The sequence below is a fragment of the Pteropus alecto genome, unplaced genomic scaffold (assembly GCF_000325575.1).
Source record: "Pteropus alecto unplaced genomic scaffold, ASM32557v1 scaffold125, whole genome shotgun sequence".
Classification (NCBI taxonomy): Eukaryota; Metazoa; Chordata; class Mammalia; order Chiroptera; family Pteropodidae; genus Pteropus; species Pteropus alecto.
In genome coordinates, this window is record NW_006436888.1 from 8,890,603 (window position 1) to 8,904,754 (window position 14,152).

General features: G+C 58.3%; 2 protein-coding genes across 4 annotated transcripts in view; one reads left to right on the forward strand and one right to left on the reverse strand.

Annotated features, from left to right (window-relative positions):
* KCNAB2 (potassium voltage-gated channel subfamily A regulatory beta subunit 2) overlaps window positions 1-1,752 on the reverse strand; it is a 78,301-nt gene extending 76,549 nt beyond the window's left edge. For 2 of the 3 annotated variants that reach the window (XR_001517115.2, XM_006914399.3), the window contains exon 1: window positions 1,600-1,752. The gene's annotated coding sequence lies outside the window, so the exon portion shown is untranslated. The remainder of the gene's footprint in view (window positions 1-1,599) is intronic. The other variant, XM_006914398.3, reaches the window with a different exon arrangement.
* NPHP4 (nephrocystin 4) overlaps window positions 1,124-14,152 on the forward strand; it is a 95,568-nt gene continuing 82,539 nt past the window's right edge. The window contains exons 1-3 of the mRNA XM_025048588.1: window positions 1,124-1,461; window positions 7,308-7,480; window positions 11,106-11,258. Coding sequence (XP_024904356.1) covers window positions 1,179-1,461; window positions 7,308-7,480; window positions 11,106-11,258 — 609 coding nt within the window. The 5' untranslated portion in view covers window positions 1,124-1,178. The remainder of the gene's footprint in view (window positions 1,462-7,307; window positions 7,481-11,105; window positions 11,259-14,152) is intronic.

Consider the following 14,152-nt stretch of genomic DNA (forward strand, 5'->3'; position numbering starts at 1 on the left):
CCAGACGCCCTCACTGCCATTGAAGCCAAGTGTGCATCGGAGGGCACCCCTACAGATGTAACCCAGGAAACAAATGCCCTCTGCGGCCTCCACTGCGAGGGCACAGGGGCAGGAGCCCAGGGACTGCACGTGAGACTGGGCTCTGCAGGTGGATGTGATTGCCAAGCAACAATCAGGAGGGCAGATGGGACTCTCTGTAAGCAGGTCCCCAAACTCCGCAACGTGGGGCCTCAATACGGCCTCCTTAGCGGAACTGGAGCTTGCTTTTGGCATTGGATGGGGGCTGGCGTCTTTGAGGGGGAGGAGAAGTTGCAGAGAAAGAAAAAAATCCTAAAATGACAGACAGCGGGACAGCTGTGGCCTGAACTTGGTGTTCCTGCTCCTCGGATGTGGATGTATTAATTTCCATAAATGCTAATAGTCCATTTCCCCAAGAGCTATTACTTATGTCATCTCCCCCTGGATGTGGTTCAACACAGCACGAATGAAAGGGAGCAAGAGGCAGCCCCCACTAGCGGTCCCCGCTTCCAACCTGGGCAGCTCGGTCTGTTTCCCAAGGTGGACCTGCTAACTGCAGGATCAAGACCCCCTGCCTTCAGCCCCACAGTCTGGCCCTTATCATGCCAGGAAGCAAAGAAAGTTACCAACCCTAAAAATGCTGAATCACAAAGTGAGGCTGAGCAGGAAAGTGGGGGTGGGGAGGGAGATGGTGGTCAGGGAGGAAGGCAGGAAAGGGTGCTAAGGGGCTTCTCACCTGGAGCACCCCCCAGGATGCTGTAGGCGAAGTGTAGCCCCCACGGGGACCTCAAGGACAAAAGCCAAGAGGAGCGGAGCAGGGGCGCGCCTGGGGTGGGCAGGTACACGGCTGCTGCTATTGCAGCAGAGGGCGGTGCAGCCACTGGGTCCCTGCATCCTGCGGGAGCAGCAGCAGGTAGGGAGGTGAGAAGGGAAGAGAAGCCGAAGATGGGGTAGGGGTATAGGGAGCGGGGTGGGAGGCTGTAGGTAGCTAGGAGAACTGGAGTAGGCAGTGAGTGCCAAGGTCCTGGGGAGTACGGCAAGGTGGAGGGACCGCCCACGGGGAGACACTGGAGGGACTGCGAACAGAACGGGTGAGAAGATGGGGGGGTCAGGAACTAGGAGGAACTGGCAGGGTGAGGCTTCAGGACCGAAAAGGAGAGATGGGGAGGACTAAGACCAGCGGTGCTCCGATGGGGCTGCGCAGAGGCCGGGAGATGGGATGGCGAGGAGGGATGGGGAAAGGGGAGACGAGGCTGAAGGAAGAGGAGCGGGTTGAGACGGGGCAGGGGGGGCACCAGGACGTGGGGAGGAGCGAAGTTTGGGGCACGGGTCGCGGATGGGAGCTGAAAGGTCGGGCGCGGTGCGGAAAGGGCAGGCAAGCGAGGACGGGATGGGGGAAGGGAGATGATGGAGAAGGAGGTGAGCCAGCCGGCTGGAGAGGAGGTAAGGACGGAGGCGGGCGCGAGGACGCGCTGGGGAAGAGATGGGTAATCGCCGGCGACCTCGCGGGGGCCCGCCGCCGCTCTCCCGGGGCACGGCCGTGGGCAGAGGCGTTCCGCCAGGGTCTCCCCCTGCACTCACCTGGGGGGCTCCAGCTCCAGATCCCGTGTCCCGCTCCGGATCTTCCTTCCCGCCCTGCCCCTGCGACTTTAGCGCCCCCGAATCCCGCTCGCTCGGCAAGGTTCCGCCCGCAGCATCTTCACCTCGTGGGACACCACGGGCCACGCCTCTGCCAGCTTATCATTGGCTGCCCTTCACGCCAGTCACATTCCCATTGGCTGAAGGATGGCCGGGCATGCAAATCAGGACGGGCCCGCCGCCGCGCCGGTTGGCTGGCGCTTGCGGAGCGGAGCCCCTTGACTTGGGCTCTGATTGGTCCGGCACCGGCGGACGACGGCCACGCTGGGCGGGTTTTCGGCCTGAGCGCGCGGCTCGCTGCCTTGCGAGGCTCCTCCCGCGCTGGCAGCGGCCAGGGCAGCCTTTACTCGGCCCTCGGTCCGCGAGCCCTGCGGTTCCGGGGGGCACAGGCCGGCCGCCGGGGCTCGGGGTCCGTCGTGGGGCACTTCATCGAAAGCGCGGGCCTCGTCGGCCGTGGGTGGGCGCGGGCGCGGCGGACCCGTCTCCTAGGTAACGCGGCCTGCGGCGGGCGGAACCATGTTGGCTGGCGCTGAAGGGGGGAGGCTGGACAAGGCCTCGAGACGCGGGGGCCGCAGAGCGGGCTGGGTCCTCGCGCTTGGGCTAGGCATGCTCCGTACGGCTCTCCGCGGGAACCTCGTGCCTTCGGGACGCGGCGGCCGGGCGGGGCGAAAGGTCGTGTCCGCGTCAGTCGCATCTCATCCCCTGCCTGACACTTGGTTCGGCCCGGACCGCCCGTTCTTAGGGTGTCCCGGGCTGCTTGGGGCTCAACTTCCGCCCTCTGCCCCTTGACACTGTGTCCCTCTAAATCCCCGAGCTTAGGGGGAACGCGGGGCCGACCGCCTGAGCTTTGCTGAGACCCCCGCCGTTAGCCCTCCCCGAGTCGGCGTCACCCCCCCGTCCCCCCGCTGGGAGCCTGTCCTCCTCCTGGATGCCTGTCCTGGTTTGGGTGCCGGTCCCCTGTGGGTGCCTTTCCCAGCTGGCCTGTTGCAGGACCGCGCCGCCCATGGACATCTCCAGACTCTCTGGCCCTCGCAGGAGGCTGCCCCGCTGCCTGCCCCCGGCGCCCCTGGAACGGCTCCTGCCTTCACCCTCTGCTGTCCAGCCAGCTGGCCCGACTGGCTCCGAGCGCACTACCTGGCCACTTTCTGTGGCCTGAATGCTCGCTCTCCTGCCTGCCCCTTCAGACTCGAAAGTGCCACCTGCGCACATCTCTCTAATGCCTGTCTTTACAGAAGACAGCTGCGTTCTCAGACACACTCCCTTCACTGTAGCAGCCTCTGGTTTGGGTTGAAGGATGTGCAGGAAGCCCAGCCTCACGCTCGTGTAGATAGAAAAAAGGGTGCTTTAGATGATTGTAGATGGCTCCCCGGGGCTCTAAGCCAGGTCTCCATCATTGCGCACTGCGTCCTCTGTTCCTTTCTGTCACTCCTATAGGTCGCAGCCTGCTGATTTGTATCCCGTCTTTCCTTCTGCTTCCAGATACAGTCCCCGAGGGCGGGAGCTTGTCTGCTGTAGTCAGCACAGTTTCTCCAGGGCCCCGCTCGTGGAAGGTACTCAATATTTCTTGAATGAGGGAATTCCAGGCAGTGGTTACTTAGACCTCCACTCAACTCCCCTTTGGGAAAAGCTCTTCGGGTGTCAGCATTCAAGATCTTGTTCATTTCTGGGAAGGAAGCTTTGCTGTGCCTGGACCTCCCCTCGCGGCTCCTGCCCCTCCCGTTCCCTGGTGAAACCTGTATGAGGCCTTCGGCTGCTGACCTCTTCAGCTCCCTGCTTCCACCCACCCAGGCAGGAGGCTAGATTAGGCTTCTCATCTCTTGCTACTCCCACTCGGCCCTGGTCTTTCCCTCCTACTCGATCTTTAGGTTCTTGAAGACAGGGCATTGGTCAGTCTCCTTCGCTGTCGTGCGTCCTGGCGCAGAACAGGTTCTTGGTAAACGTTTGCCGAGTAGGTGTGCAGCAGCCGAGACCTCGAGGAAAACGTCACAGTCCCTCACTGTGTCTGTGAGACGCAGAGGCGGGGAGGGCACGAGACTTTCCAGAAGTCAGTTCGGGGAGGGTCAGCCCGGCCAGTGCTCTCGCTCCTCCCTCCGAGGCCTCTTGTCCCTTTGCCTCTCCTGGCCTTGGTGGGACAGCAGGGGCAGGCATGGTTACAGTGGCTTTGAGATTAGTCCCAGCTGGCCGAATGACTTTGGACTGGCCGTTTTGAGTCTCACTTTTCTCCCTATGAAATGAGGATGAATGGTGCTTCCACACCTGTTGGAATAATGACTATGAAAGTGTTTGTGAGTGCCTGGCTCAAGGTAGGGGCTCAGTAAATGTGGGTGCGTTTTCTTCATGTCCCCTCCCGCCCATCGTACCCCTACATGGGCTCAGAGCACGGGACCCTCCCAGGTGCTAAGCCAGTTTTCTCTTTATTGTTCACCTAACCGCAGAGGCCCCTCCGCCCTTGCGCACAGCGTCCTGTCAGGGTTGACTCGATCGGTGAACGGATGTTCCCTGAGGACCTAGTCCTGACCTCAGGCAGCTCAGTCACGTCGGGCAACAGTGACCACGCGCCGTGGTGACTTTTGTGACAGGAACCTGTATAGGGGAGCCACTGGCGGGCATGGGGTACCCACCCTGAGGAGGTGGCATTCGATCTGACTCCTGAAGGACAAGTAGGAATTACCCGTGTGTGTGTGTGTGTGTGTGTGTGTGTCTGTCTGTCTGTCTGTCTCTCTCTGTCTGTCTGGCATCGTGTCTGGGAGGACCCGAAGCAAGGGCAGGGGAGAGGCGGAGAAGAGGGAGGGCCCCCTGGCAGCTGTTCTGTGGGTGCTGGCGGAAAGAGAAGAGCTCTGGGTGTCACAGCTCCCAGGAGCCTGTCTCAGGCGTCACCTCTTCCTCCATTGCTGCCCGCCTCCCCCTGCCCAGCATTTTAATTTTGGGTGGCCATTTCTTTTAGAATGGTGCCTTCTTCCCAGCGTGTGTCCGACTGGTATAGCCAGAGGCCATCGCCTTGTTCCTCCTGGGAGGGTGGACTAGGAGCCTTATTCAGCAGCGCCTACTGGCCCAGTGTGGCGTGGGGTCCCACAGTCGCCTGGGGAGGGGGAGGCAGGTGCTGGGTCAGGAGTTGGGCTTGGGAGCCAAGTCCAGTGCGGCCCAGGAGGGAGGCGCAGCCCTGGTGCTGGGAAGCGTGGGCCCGGCAGTGCCCGGGGCTGGAAAGACCCCTGGTGTGGATGCCCCTCGGTCCTTGCTGCACTCGCTTTGTGTGAACGGGCATCCCGATTTCATAAGAAAAGTCAACAGGAAAACATTTCCCTGAAAAAAAAAAAAAAAAAGCTCGGGTTTCAACTTCATGGAAACTCCGTTGCTTTTGTGCATATCATTGAGTTCCGATGGAGAGCCGGGCACCAAGGACTCGAGTGCAGGCTCCCTTCCCTGAGCAGGTGGCCAGCGAGCAGCTGAGTACGGGACCGGGGGCAAGTGCCATGACCAGGGAAGCACGTGGGCCATGTGGGCTCCGGCCGGACCCTGGAGCCTCCCAGAAGCCCTCCTGGGCAGGCAGCTCTCCCGCCAGGCCTCAGGCCTCTTCTGCTTACAGGTGTGGACACCTGTGTGAGTTCTATGGCTTCCGTAATAAATTACCACAAACCGGGTGGCTTAACCCAAATTTATTCTCTTCCAGGTCCGGGCTTGGGAGCCAAGTCCAGTGCGGCCCAGGAGGGAGGCGCAGCCCTGGTGGCCAGGGTCACCGTGGCCAGGGTCACGGTGTGGGCAGGGCTGGTTCCTTCTGGAGGCTCTAGGAGATAATCCATTTCTCTGCCTTTTTCACCTTCTAGAGGCCATTTGCGTCATTGGCTGGTGACCCCTTCATCTTCCCATCTCTCCCTGCTTCTGTCGTCACCTGGCCTTGTCTCTGGCCCCTCCTCCCTCTTGTGAGGACCCTTCTGACTGCATCCGGCCCATAGGGGTCATGCAGGATAATCTCCCACTCCAAGGTCCGCAGCATTAATCACGTGTACCAGTGACACAAATGCGGTGTTGGGTGACACCCTACCAGTGAGCTTTTCATGCTCTGTTACGTTTAAGCCCTTTGGTCTGTCTCGCGTTTTGGATGGATCTTTTCCTCTCGTGGAGCTTGTATCATTACGCGTCGTTCTCTTGGAAAATACTGCTTCCGAGTTATCAGATCTTCCAGATCTTGACATGTGTAATCACAGTTTCCAAAGCTCGCTTTCATGGCCGGCACGACCCCTGTCTTCGGGGAAGTCTGGGAAGTATGAAGCTGTCAGGCTCACACCGGAGGGTCCAGTTTCCCAATTCTGATTTTTGCCTGAAAGCTCAGTTTTTATTACACGTCTTTCTTGAAGTGACAGGCTCATTTTGTTCACGTTGGAGAGGTGTCTGCCAAGCACGAGTCCGAATGAGCATGTTCTGTTTCCCAGCCGTTCTCTTCGGTGAAAATGGTGTGGCCGCAGGACCGAAGCAGCTGGTTCTGCGCGAGTTCCCGCCCGCAGCGGGCTTGCCCGGCCTGAGAGGCCGCCGCCCTTCGTTTCCCAGCAGATTTTTTATTTTTGGCATTTCCCATTTCATCACAGGATGTTGAAAATGCCCATACTCAAGGGTCAACGTGTAGTAAAATTCATAGTTTTCACAGTTTCGCCAAGGACATTCTTAAATGAAGCCGATGCATTTTTTGCTGTGAGCGGTGAGGGACACAGGACAGCCAGCAGGGCCTGGTGCCGTGGCCTCGGGGCGTGCCGAGGCCCCACAGCTCCGCCCACCACTGCCTTGCTCCATGGGCGCCAGTGTCAACACAGTGAAAAAGGCAGATTTCATCTGGATGTGGTGACGATAGCTTTGACCTTGCGGAGCCCTTGGACACCCCAGGGACCCTCGGGTTTGGGGACCACATGGAGGGAACTGCTGCCTTAGGATTCTCCTTGCTTGTCATTTTCACGGACAGAATTTGGCCTCTTACCAAAGCCAAGATTTTAAGATTCTGTGTTAGCTGAAGGAAGCCTCGAGAAGGTTTAGATTCCTGCCTGGCTGGGAGGCAGACAGCATCCCCAGTGAGCCAGGTCTCCAAGAAGCCTGTCACGCTCAGAACCTGTCCCTGGCTTTAGCAACAGGAGACATTTCATGTAGCCGAGCCTTCCTGGGCGACTGGCTTTAGGGTCCATTTGATGACATGCAGACCCGCTGGTTTTTGTTTTGCCTGCTTTTCATATGTGTCTCAAGGTGGGTGCTCCCTTTGTGGCCTCTGTCAGCTTTAGGCTGATGGCCTCCAAGGCCTGCAGAAAAGAGTATTTCCCTCAGCAGAACCAGCAGAAGCTCAGTGGCTTTGACCAGGTCATGCTCCCCAGTCCCTTCTAAGACAGCCCTAGTCCCCAGGGCCTGCTGCCCTTGTGCAGTGCTCGACCTCCACAGCTGTACCAAGCAGCCAGGTGCCGAGGCCAGGGTAGTGGCGCTCTGGCCGGTGCATGGCGGAGGGGCACGTTTGCCCGGGGAAGGTGGCGTGGGCGCCAGTCTGCAGCGCTGGAGTCTGCAGCGTGGCATCGCAGTGCGGGTTTCGGGATGGTGGTTCCTCTGGGATTCAGCGGGAGGTGGAAAACTCAGAATCGCTCGAGCACTTACAGCTTTTACTTATTTGAACACGAATGGTGCAGGTGACCCTAGAGGCCCAAGTGACGCTCAGAGCGGCAGCATGCATGACTGGCACAGGGTTTTCGAGCAGAACGTGCTGGTGCCTCCACACCCACAGAGAGCACGCCGGCCTGGAAGGGAGTCGATGGCGTTCCAGTGTGTCCTGAAGTGGCTCGATGGGCCACTGAGCAAGCAGGTAAAGACGTTTGTTAGTTATTGTCAGACGCGCGTTGTCACCGCGCCCATCTGAGAGGTTATTGGTTTTCCCTCATTGATTTGAGTCTTACTGCTGTACCCATTCCCTTGGGCCTTGGCCGTGTTCGGAGGCAAAGTGTCCCGTCAGCAGAGAACACATGACTCAGCGACCTGGTCAGCACTTTTGACACTGGGTGAAGGATTCTCTCCGCCCACAGTGGGGCAGTTGCAGAGCCCAGGTAATCCGATTTCCTGGGTTATTTCTGAGCCGAGTTGCTGGCAGGAAGTGGCCTTGAGCGTGGCCGAGCGCCATCTGCTTTCGGCCTGGCAGTTAGAGCTGCAGGGGCAGAGCCCTGGACAGCCTGGCGGAAGGCCTGTGCTTGGACGTACCACAGTCTTCGGCACGCTCGGGCCCTGGCTCTGTCCATCTGTGGCCTTCGGCTGCCCACAGAACCCCACGTGGTCGAGTGTCCTCAGGAAGCGTGGCCCGTGGGCGTGCACAGGAAGGGCCAGGCCTGCTGCTGCGAACGCGTAGCCACCTAGAGGGTCTGGCCGGGCAGGACGGGCCTCTGCAGCTGCTAGAGCGACTCTCCAGGCCCGCAGTGCTCGGGGCGCGGGGGCCGTGGAGACCGTGCTGCCGTTAAGTCACTCGCGTCCCACGGCTCAGTGCCGCGCCCGTGACAGCACCTGCTGTGTGTGCCACCGCGTTGGATCCTGCGGTGGCTCCTGCTTTTACAGCGCCTCTCTTGGCACGTGACTTGTACCGATTCACCTCATCCTCACAACAGCACTGTAAGGTGGGTACCGTCATCACCCCGTTTCACAGAGGGGGAAGCAGAAGCAGAAAAGTGAAGCCGTTGCCCAGGGTGACCGGGCTCTGGCTGGCCGGTTGGGACTCCACCTGGATGGACTGGCACCAGTGGCCCCGGCCTTCCACGAGCTCACAGGATAGTGGAGAGCAGTCTCCTTGTCCCTAGGAAATTTATGAAGGAAATTTTATGGTTTCCCATTTTGTTTTATGTATTTTTGAAAAAGTAATCCCCATAGTTCGAAATTCACAAAGGCACACAGGGCAGTGTATCATCCCAGAGAGTCCCCGAGACACCCAGTGTCCCACCCTAGAACACAGCCAGTGCTGCCTGATTTTTGTACAACTTTCCAGAAATTCTAAGCAAATACAAGTAAATATACCTGTATTATCTTGCTTTATAAATACTCTTGCTGTGTGTTTTAGGTTGTGCATGTGTTACGGGAGGAGTTTCTCATTCTTTCTTAAGGCGGCGTGGAGTTACTTTGCATGTGTAGCTGTCGTTTCTCTGCCCAGGCCCTCCTTGCTGATGAGCTCTCGGGCCTTTTCCAGCCACTTGCTGTCACAGGCACTGCTGCCCTGAGTAACTTCATTTACGTCACATTTTCACGTACACGCGTCTGTAGACTAATTCCTACAAGTGTCATTCCTCATCCAAAGTCATGTTAAAAGGTATTTGAGACCTGATTATGGATCATTTGTAAAAGCACACTTTAAACGTAAAGGCGTAAACTGTAGGCGTGACAGCGACAGGGTGGACAAAGGAAAACATGTGAGCACCAGGCCCGAGGCGGCTCTGAGGCCCGGCCGACACTACGCAGGGCAGACTTCAATGCGAAGGGTGTTCCCAGAGGTAAAGGCGCTCGTCTTGATGATGACGCTAATCTGGGAGATGTGACAGCCCTAGATGTGTACGTGGCTGTGTCGGGGTCCCTGGGACCATCCTCAGGTTTGGTGATGCTCTGGGTGGACGCAGTGCGACCCAGTGTATAGTCAGATTCCCAGGGATGACTCATCACAGCAAAAGGCACAGGGCAAGTCAGCCGCGCGAAAGGCCTCGAGGGACGTCCAGAGGAGATGGGCACGAGCTTCAAGGGCCCCCTGCCAGTGGGGTTCCATGGGACGCACTGCATCCCCAGTAACGAGTATGACAGCATGTGGGAAATGGTGCCAGCCAAGGAAGCTCCTTAGAGACGCAGCACGTAGGGTCTCTAAAAAAAGAAAAGCTCGGGTATTTTGGGGATCGGTCACGTAGGCACCCGCAGCCTTGCACATACCCACATTCCAGGTTCCCAGCGGGGGGCCGGCACGTGGCATAGCCCTCTGTACGCACAGGCCAGCGCAGTGAGCCTCGCTTGTCCGTCAGGTGGTGGGAACCTCCGAAGTCTGTGTGCCAAAGGCCAGCCTCGTGTGCCAGCCTTTCAGTGTGTAACCATCAGGCCTGCTGTGATGACTTTCATGTGCACAGCATCCAATCACACGTGAAACAAATTCGTGTAGACTTACAGGGATCTACTCTCAGATCACCCTCGTAACTGGAGGTTTTTAACTCTCTTCTCTTAGTACTTGACAGAACGAATAGACCAAAAATACCCCAAGGACTCGGGAGATCTGAACACCTCCATCAAGCTCCTGGACCTAACTTTCATCTCTAAAACACTCCACCCAACAAATAGAACACACCGGCTTCTCAAGTGCACGTGGAATATTCACTGAGATAGACCATATGCTGGGCCGCGAAAATAAGTCTCAAATTTAAAAGGGTTGAAATTATAAAGAGTATGTTCACTGACTAATGCATTATTAAATTAGAAGTCAATACGATAAGATAGAAAATTTTCGAATAGTACAAAATTAACACACTGCTAACTAACCCACGGGTCCAAAAAAATTCATAGAGAAATTGTAAGATAATCTGAGTGAAGGAAGAACATACCAGTTTGTGGGGCACAGCTATCGAAGTCCTTTGAGGGAAACTTTTAACTTTATGTGACTGTAACTGAAAAGAAAAAAGGTATAAAATCTTTTTTATACCTCTGCTTCCTCCTTAAGACTCTAGAGGAAAAGAATGAAAGAGACTCAGAAAATAGAAGAAGGAAGTGGTCAATATATGGGCGGACATTAATAAAGGGCAAATAATACAGAGAATCAGCAAAGCTAGAAGTTGGTTCTTGAAAAGGCGTCGTACGGACAGCTCAGGGATGATCGGGGTATTGTAAAAACTTACGTGCTAGTAAGTCCGTTGCCAGTGGAGCAGTCCCAGGCCCTCTGCGGAGCCCAGCGGCTTCTCCGCGATGTCTTGTTGCTCTGCCAGGTGTGTAGACCTGACTTCTCGGTGCTCAGAGATCAGCTTCTCCTTTGCTGCTACCACCCCAAAATAATTCTGGCGAGTCGAAGATTTATTAGAGTTTGTGTTTATATCAGAAGGATGTATTTGGTTATATGTCATGAAAAAACCCATCCAAAGTAGCTTAAGGTAGAGGTGATGTGTTAACTCACATGACAAACAAGCCCGCAGTTCGCATAAGCTTCAGGTGGGGCTTGATCCAGGGTCTCACGTGATGTCACCTGGACTTCTCTATTGGCTCCATGTGCTATCAGATGCATCTGTCTCTGCAGCCTTGGCCTCTGTGTCTCCTTGGCTCTGGCGGGTCAGTGCTGGGGGTGGCTTCAGTGTCCTGAGAGGGAGCTCCTGGAAAGGAAATGGATAGGAAGGGATCGGGGGGCTGCATGGCTTGTTCTACCAGGATGGTCGTCGGCCCCTGGGGGATGGCTCGGGCCACTGGGAACCCTTCAGGCCGATCCCTTTGTCTCCTAGGGAGTGCTGGAGGTGCTGTCGGAGGTGGGGTGCCATCTTCGCGTGTCTCTCTTTGATGTCACCTACCGACACTTCTTCGGGAAGACGTGGAGGACCACGGTGAGGCCCGTAGAGCCACCGTCGAGGCCGGCATCCAGGATCGTCTTTAATGAGGTGGGCCCGGTGGCAGAGGGCAGGTGTGAGGGGCCCTGGGGCGTGCAGGGTGCACCCTGCCCTGGGGACACGACCAGCGCAGCTCAGACCCCCGGGACACCGCCGGGCAGCAGCGCTGGCCGTTGCCAAGCTGGTCTTAGGGCGGGCACCCCACTTCCAAACAGAATCCCGTGGGGCAGCCGGGTGTCTTAGCTGTGACTGTGCTTGCGGCATGGGCGGGGATGGGGCGCTTGGGCTCTGGTCACTGTCAAGGAACCTCGGGTGCTTAGAGCAAAGTCAGGAAACTGCTGATCTCATTCGATCGCCCATTTTTCCTTCCGCTCCCCTCCCCTCCCCTTCCCCGTCCTCCTCCTCCTCCCTTTTCATTCCTTTTAGTTTATTTCTTTTAAGATGAGCAAATTGAGACTTAGAAGTGACCCGCCCAGGCAGCAGGTGGCAGGGCCTGGACTCAGACCTATGCCTTCCGCCTCCAGACGGGGCGGTCGCGCTGACGTTGGCTGATGGTGTGACTTGGCCCACGAGCTCTGTGCCCGGCCACCCTGAGCGTTTCCCACCCATGTCTTGCCACACTGGGTCCACCCCACTTAGTCAGGGCCTGGCCTCTGCCAGCGCCTGTCAGGCCCCCGGTGCCGGTGGTGGACGAGGCGGGCACGGCACTCACGGTATGGGACTCAGGGATGACACTCAAAAGCAGGTCACAGAGTAATCGCAGTGGTGATAGGTTCTCGGGAGGGGACCGGTGTGCTGTGGCCCCAGAGGAGGACGGGAGACCGACTTTGGGAGGGTGCCGAGGGAGGCCGGGGTGGAGCCAGCGTCTGCGCCGGGCCCTGTGGGAGGTGCGCGTGTGCGCAGGTGGGAGGCGGGGTGAGGGCGTGCGCTGGGGGGGCCGGAGCCCGGGGGCGCGGCGGCTTCCGGACGCAGTGGGTCCGTGTGGTTGGAGCCGTGTGGGTGCTGGTCCCAGGTACGGAGAGACCGCTGCCTGTCGATGAGATCTTTCTCGTGCGTGCAGAGTGAGGCCACAGAAGCCCGCCGTGACAGTTCGCACAGTGAGTACGGAGGTGGTGATGACCCTAGTCATCCTTGGAGACGTCTCTGCATAACCCCAGCCCGAGGTGCCCCCTTCCTGCTGGGGACTGTCCTGGCCCAGACACGAAGCCGCAGGAGCCTGGCTGAGCACGTGCTGCTCTCTGCATCGGCCACCTCCCTGAATTGGGGCTGTCTGGCGGGCATGGGTTGATGCTGTCGGTGCCCTGACTTAACAGGGCAGGAGACACAGGATGGGGATGAAGCCCCCAGAAGTCCCCAGAGATCGAGAAGGTTAAATAAAGCCATGGGGAAGTGTGTGTCCTGGTGACTGAAAATGTGTCTGATGTTAAGGTGGTCACACAGCTTGTGCAGATGCCTTGTACAGGTCCCTTAAGGATCCGTCTGGTCAGCCGTGTCGGAGAGAAGGGTCACGTGCTGCAAGTCGCGTGTGTGACCGGCCGAGCCCTCCCGGCGCTGTGCTGCTCGGGGCGTGCTTGCCTTCACTCCGCTGACAGGAGCGGCCATGGCCCTGCTGTCGCCGGCAGCCTGGCCTGCGCATGGCCTCCGCTGCCCCTGGGGCAGGCCTCCTAGGGCCTGCTGTTCGGATCTCTCTCTCGTGTGTGCGGTCGGGCCCAAGGCAGCTTGGTGCCGTGACATGAATGATGAAGGTGTGACTTAGCCATCCTCTCCCGGGGAGTTACTGTAGACTGGGTGTTAGCTCACAAGCACGTTTGTCATTTTGTGCCCAGCATTCTCCTCTGGAGGTTGGTATTATGTCCCCCTTAAAGAGTGAGCCAGCGGGTCACGAGGCCATGCATGTGGCACAAGCAGTCGGGCCTGGGGCGGCTGGCGCCACGCCTGGGCTCTGTCCCCAGCAGCGGTTCTGGGGTCACCTTTTAACCTGCATGTCAGAGGTGCCTGCGGTGTCCATTTGGAAGTGTCGTGGGATGGACTGAGCTCTGCAATCAGGACAGGAATGTTCTGCCATCACCGAGGTTCTGAGATGAGGCCCCTTCTCCGTGTCCTTCACCTTAGGGTGCCTGGGACCTGTCCTCATCCTTGTAGCGGAGGCAGTCATGACCCGACAGGCTCTGAGTGGAGGGTCTGCTGTCCACCCTGAAGGAACAGCCTGCAGACTGACGCTCCTCCTGGACTGTCCAGGGCTTGGCATCGTGTCCGGGAGGAAGCTTCTGTTGTCATCTGTTGTCCCTCTGCCCTCGAAGCCGTGCGTGGGGCTCTGCCACGCACAGGTCCGAATTGGGAGAACCGAGACGTGGTCCGTGTTCCGAGCCTGGGGGCTGAGCGCCTCTGCGGCCAGCCTCGGCCATTCTGCCCTTTGGCTCCTGCGGTGCTGGATGTGAGGATGGGACATTGGGTCAGAGAGGACCACAGTCCTTACGCCCTGCAGTCTTGGGGTTGCTGAAGGGGAGGATGCAGCCAGGGCAGTGTGGGGTGCACAGGGCCTTTCTGGCTGGGAGGCGGGCAGAGCGGACTCTCAGGGAAGCGGCGTTCCCAGCTGCTATGCCCTCAGCCAGCAGCAGAGGCCACTGGCGGCCCGGGAATGAGGCCGGAGCCCTGGGCAGCATCTTCCACGCCCCACCCTTCCTGTGCTTCTTCCACATCCAAACACAGAAAAGTAGGTTTTGTCCAAGTTCAGTTAGCTCAAGAGAGTTCCCCGTCGCCGGGTGGTGTTGCGTGTGCACGTGTCTGCACGCGTGCGAGCGTCGCACTGTGGAGCTCTCCCTGGTGGCGCCCACAGGCAGGAGGGTCTGCTTGTGGCTCGTCAGGCTGAGGGTGGCCCTGCCACACACCAGCGGAGACGGACATAGTACGGTTTGCCCTCTTTGGAGTTTGGTGGTGACCTCTTT